At 61.3% G+C, this 4,181-nt stretch overlaps 1 protein-coding gene across 1 annotated transcript in view; it reads right to left on the bottom strand.

Moving 5' to 3' along the window:
• Positions 1-4,181, bottom strand: part of LOC103925537 (sodium-dependent proline transporter-like) — a 12,480-nt gene that overhangs the window by 6,312 nt on the left and 1,987 nt on the right. The window contains exon 2 of the mRNA XM_009334266.1: positions 1,793-2,000. Within this exon, the coding sequence (XP_009332541.1) occupies positions 1,793-2,000 (208 nt within the window). The remainder of the gene's footprint in view (positions 1-1,792; positions 2,001-4,181) is intronic.

Raw genomic sequence — 4,181 nt, 5'->3', positions numbered from 1 at the left:
CCCCCGCCCCCCCCACCCCGGCGGTGGCAGGGTGCCCCTGCGCCCCAGGGCACGCACTGGCAGCTGCAGCAGCTCCCATGGGAGCAGCTGCTTCTCCTTCCCCCTCTGCCCCCTCCCCGGCCCTGGTGCTAACGCAGGTCAGGCTGTGCAGCCTCTCGGGAAGGAGAAGGTGCCTTCCCAGGAGGATCTGCAGCCAACCCTGCATCCCACCCCCGGCACCGGGCACGGCAGCCCCATCACCCCCCAGCGAGCCCTGCCCCGAGGGCCAGGTTCCTCCCCAGTTAGGCGAGGTGCAAAGCTCGGCGCAGCCCAGCCCTGGCATGTCTCACCAAGGCACCAGTGCTGCCCCAGACCTCTGCGGCTTCATGGGATAGATGCCAGCCCTGGCGGGCTGGCAGGGGTGAGCGCACGTGGGGCAGGGCATTTCAGAGCCAGGCTTGCTTGCATCAGCTCAGCCAGGGACGCCTGCGGTGTCGGGGATGGCTGGAGTGTAGGGCAGAGGTTCAGGGGGCCACAGAGCATCAGCCGGGGTCCTGTGGTCCATGCATGGCTGCTTGGCTGCTGCTGCCACTGCACAAGCACACTGCACGAGCACATCTGCTGTAGAATCATAGAATTCTATGGTTCTATGGCAGATGTGCTCATGCAGTGGCAGATCTGGCCATCAGGCCATGTCCTGAACAAGTCGGTTGGCCTGTTAGCAGATGACTCCAGTTACAGTGATTTCAGGAGCATCCATGGGGCAAAGGGGAAATCACCAATTTAACTGGGCAGTTTGGAGTGACTGTAGAAAACCAGTGCAAATAAAAGCCCTGCAGACTGCTCTGGGGAGGGCAGGCTGCAGGGCTGGGCAGGCTGTGAGCCCACAGAGTACTGGGGATTCCGAGGCAGCAGCAGGGCAGTGCAGACTTCTGCGATGCCCGGCATAAAGGGAGATGCCAGAGGGCAGAGAAACGTGGGTCAGAGGCACAGCAAAGCTGGCAAGGACCAGATGGGGAGAAGTGGGCCCTCCAGCTGGGTGCAAGAGGAGACAACATCAGGGCAGCAGAAGCAGGGAGGGGCTCAGGAATGACCTTTGGGGAGGTTTCTCCAATCCCACAGCCCAAAGACACTGCACCCTGGGACATTGCCACCAAGTACCAGTTACATGCTGAGCTGCCTGCACTTTGTCCTGCCCCAGAAATGTGGCAGGTTATTGCCCCCACTTGGCTGCCTTCCTGGGCACTCCTGCCCAACCGAATGGGGTTTTACAGTGGATGGGTGCCTCCACGCACCATGCACAACAGACTGCTACTGCTGCTGCGGAGGGACTGACAGCGCTGCAGGGGGGTCGCTGCCTTTCTGGCCAAGCCCCGCTTCTCCAGGTGAGGGCAGAGGTGCTCTGCAGGGGGGCTCTGCCTGGCGGCAGCTCTTTTTGACCAAAAGCATCTGGGACGGTGTTGCAGGCTGCCCTGGGCTCACCCCAGAGGCAGGGGCATCCCTGGGCTGCACAGGGCAGCCCCAGCAGGAGCTGGAGAAGTCCCCCAGCAGACTCATGGGGAGATGCTTTGACCTCTTAAAGCACCCTTCCCCTGTGGTCCTCACTGTGGGGTTAAAGTGGTGGTGTCCAGGTGGGCAATACAAGACCTAGAATCCCACCAGCACCCATGTTTGCTGTCCTAGAGAGCACTGCCCCCGTGCACTGGCACGCTTGTCCCTCCCCAGCCCCCGTGCTCCTGACCTCCATCCAGGAGAAGTGAGCAGTGCCCAGGTGCCTGGGGAAGGGACATATGTGTCTGTAGCAGGGACCCACCTCCTCCGTTGCGGTAACACAGGTAGGGAAATCGCCAGATGTTTGCCAGCCCAACGCAGTAGCCCAGGCAGGACAGCAGGAACTCGTACTTGCCGGCCCAGGTCTCCCGGGGTGGGTTGGGGGCCAGGATCTCAGGCTGGTGTGGGGGTCCCGGCCAGGGCTGGCTGGTGGGGTTGGTGGTCGGACCCTCCATCTGGAAGATGTTGACCTGTGGAGGGGAGCAAAGCATCAGGACCCACTGGCTGCAGCCTGCAAAACCCGCAAGGCTCCTCAGCAGGGCTGGGCACGGCCAAGCTCTTGCTGAAAAAGCATCTGGTTCCCAAAGGGGCTTTGGGGCTTTCCCTGAAACCCGCCCAGTGGGAGCCCGTGGTGGCCCATGCTGTGGGACGTGGGAGGTTCAGGCTGGACCAGAGCCCTGTGCTCCTCCCCAGGCTGCAGGAACTAGGCGCAGGTCCGGGCAGACCCCAGCCCAAATGCCCCGGGCAGGTTTGATCCAGCAGATCCTCCCATAGAGGGAAAGTCAGCAGCTGGCATTCACCCACTCCCCATGATGGGTTTTCATCTCTGCTCTGTCTTATGCACCCAGGACTATCTAAACACGGGGACCACCAGGATCGGCACCCCGGCACCCAGTCTTGCGCTGAGCAGATGAGGGTAGGTGCAGGGGTGCTTGCCACCGGTCACCCCCCGGCCTCGCTCAATGCACTACTTGTCCAAGCCCTCCTGCCCGGCGCCTCCGAAGCCAGTGGGGCCATCTCTGGCTCCCATCTTTGCCGGGGTCCTGCCCACATACCTGGCCAGGGGACCCACGAACAAGGGCTGGAGTTGTCAGCTCACTCTGCGCCAAGGCAAAGCAGTGCTGGACGCAGGGAGGAGAGACCCAGCGCTGTGCACACCATGCAGACCATCGGGGTGGGGGTACCGGGGGGCCAGTGGGGGGGGGTCGCTCCTCTCACTAGCCCCGGACCCCCGCACACTGGCCCTGCCGGCACCTCTGCTGAAGGGATAATGCACGCGGTGGGGAGAGGGAACAGGGATATTGTGCCTCATTCGTTATCGTGAGTTACTGTCCCGACTACTCCTGTAGCCGGCCAGCGGCTTGGCGGGGCCCGGGGGCCGTAACGCTGCTCTGCTCCCAGGGCAGGGCTGGCACTGCCACAGGGAGCTGCAAGGTCATGGCAGGGTTTGAGGCTGTGGTCCCTTCCACCAGCACCAGCCCCCTTGGGCACAGGTCCTGCCACCCTGGAAAGGATGGAGGGATCCCCCAAATCAGCCCGCAGAAGCTGCTCCAGCCACGCGGTCCTTCCCTGGAGGTCCCCTCTGCCACCTGGGCTGCAGCTTCCCCCCGGTCCTGCCAGGACAGATCCCGACCCACGCTCCCCAGCAAGGTCAGACTGCCAGGAGAGAAGAGGATTAGCCGGGGGGGTCTAGCAGTGTGATGGTACTTGGGGATGTTGTTGCGTGGGGAATTTCTTTTAGTATCAGTGTCACCACAGATGCAAATGGTTGTTCTCAGCTCAACTGTGCATAGCCCACAGGGGATGGTGCACGGGGCCTCAGGAGCATGTGGCTCTCATCCCAGCCCTGCCTCTGGCAAACCCAGCACTGCTGTGACTCAGTTTCCCCCATCTGTGGGACCCCGTGGGGGAAGCACCACTCAAGGCAGAGGAGTGTCACTCAGTGACGAAGCAGCATTATGATTCCCAGACCACAAAGCTGAGAAGATCAGACCTGGTCTCATGTGCAACGCAAGCCAAAGGCTGGTCTGCCCAGGCGTTTGCTCCCACAGGAGCGTGAGGGTTTATTTTGGAAAAGGATCCAGTTTTGAATTAAATAAAAAAAACCCTCCGTGATGCAAATGTCCCTGCTCAGGCTTGGGGGGGGGGGATTCCAGTGTTTACTTGTCCTGCATAGCATCCTTTTCCTCTACTCACACCACCCCTTCCTAAGCAACAGGATGGGTCATCAGGAAAGCAATCTGCAAACCCCAGCCATGTGGAAAATGCTCCTCCATCTCCGTGGTCTCCAGAGGTTGCAGAAACCCTGAAATCCAGCACATTGACCAGCCCCAATCCCTTTCTCCCAGGGCTGTGGGCAAGAGACGTGCCCTGTGGCAGGCAGGAGCACTGGCCAGGCTTGACAGAGCATGCACCGCTGAGGACGGCTCTCCCGGGGCAATGCCACGGGGTCCCCGAGACATGGGCATTTTGGGGCTGTTCAGAGGCAACAGTTTCTTGGCCACATGCAACCCTGGGACACTGAGATGTCTGCTTTTGTGCAAAGTCCACGGGCGCAGCACAGCTTCCTCCAGGCACCTGATCCAAGGGGATCACAGTGCAGGAGTGCCAGCATCCTTGTGAGCTTGTTTACTCCAGAAACCAGGGCCAGC

Source organism: Pygoscelis adeliae, unplaced genomic scaffold, assembly GCF_000699105.1.
Source record: "Pygoscelis adeliae isolate BGI_AS28 unplaced genomic scaffold, ASM69910v1 Scaffold351, whole genome shotgun sequence".
NCBI classification, from domain to species: Eukaryota; Metazoa; Chordata; class Aves; order Sphenisciformes; family Spheniscidae; genus Pygoscelis; species Pygoscelis adeliae.
Note: the sequence above shows the minus strand (reverse complement) of the source record. Positions and strands in the feature narration are given on the sequence as shown.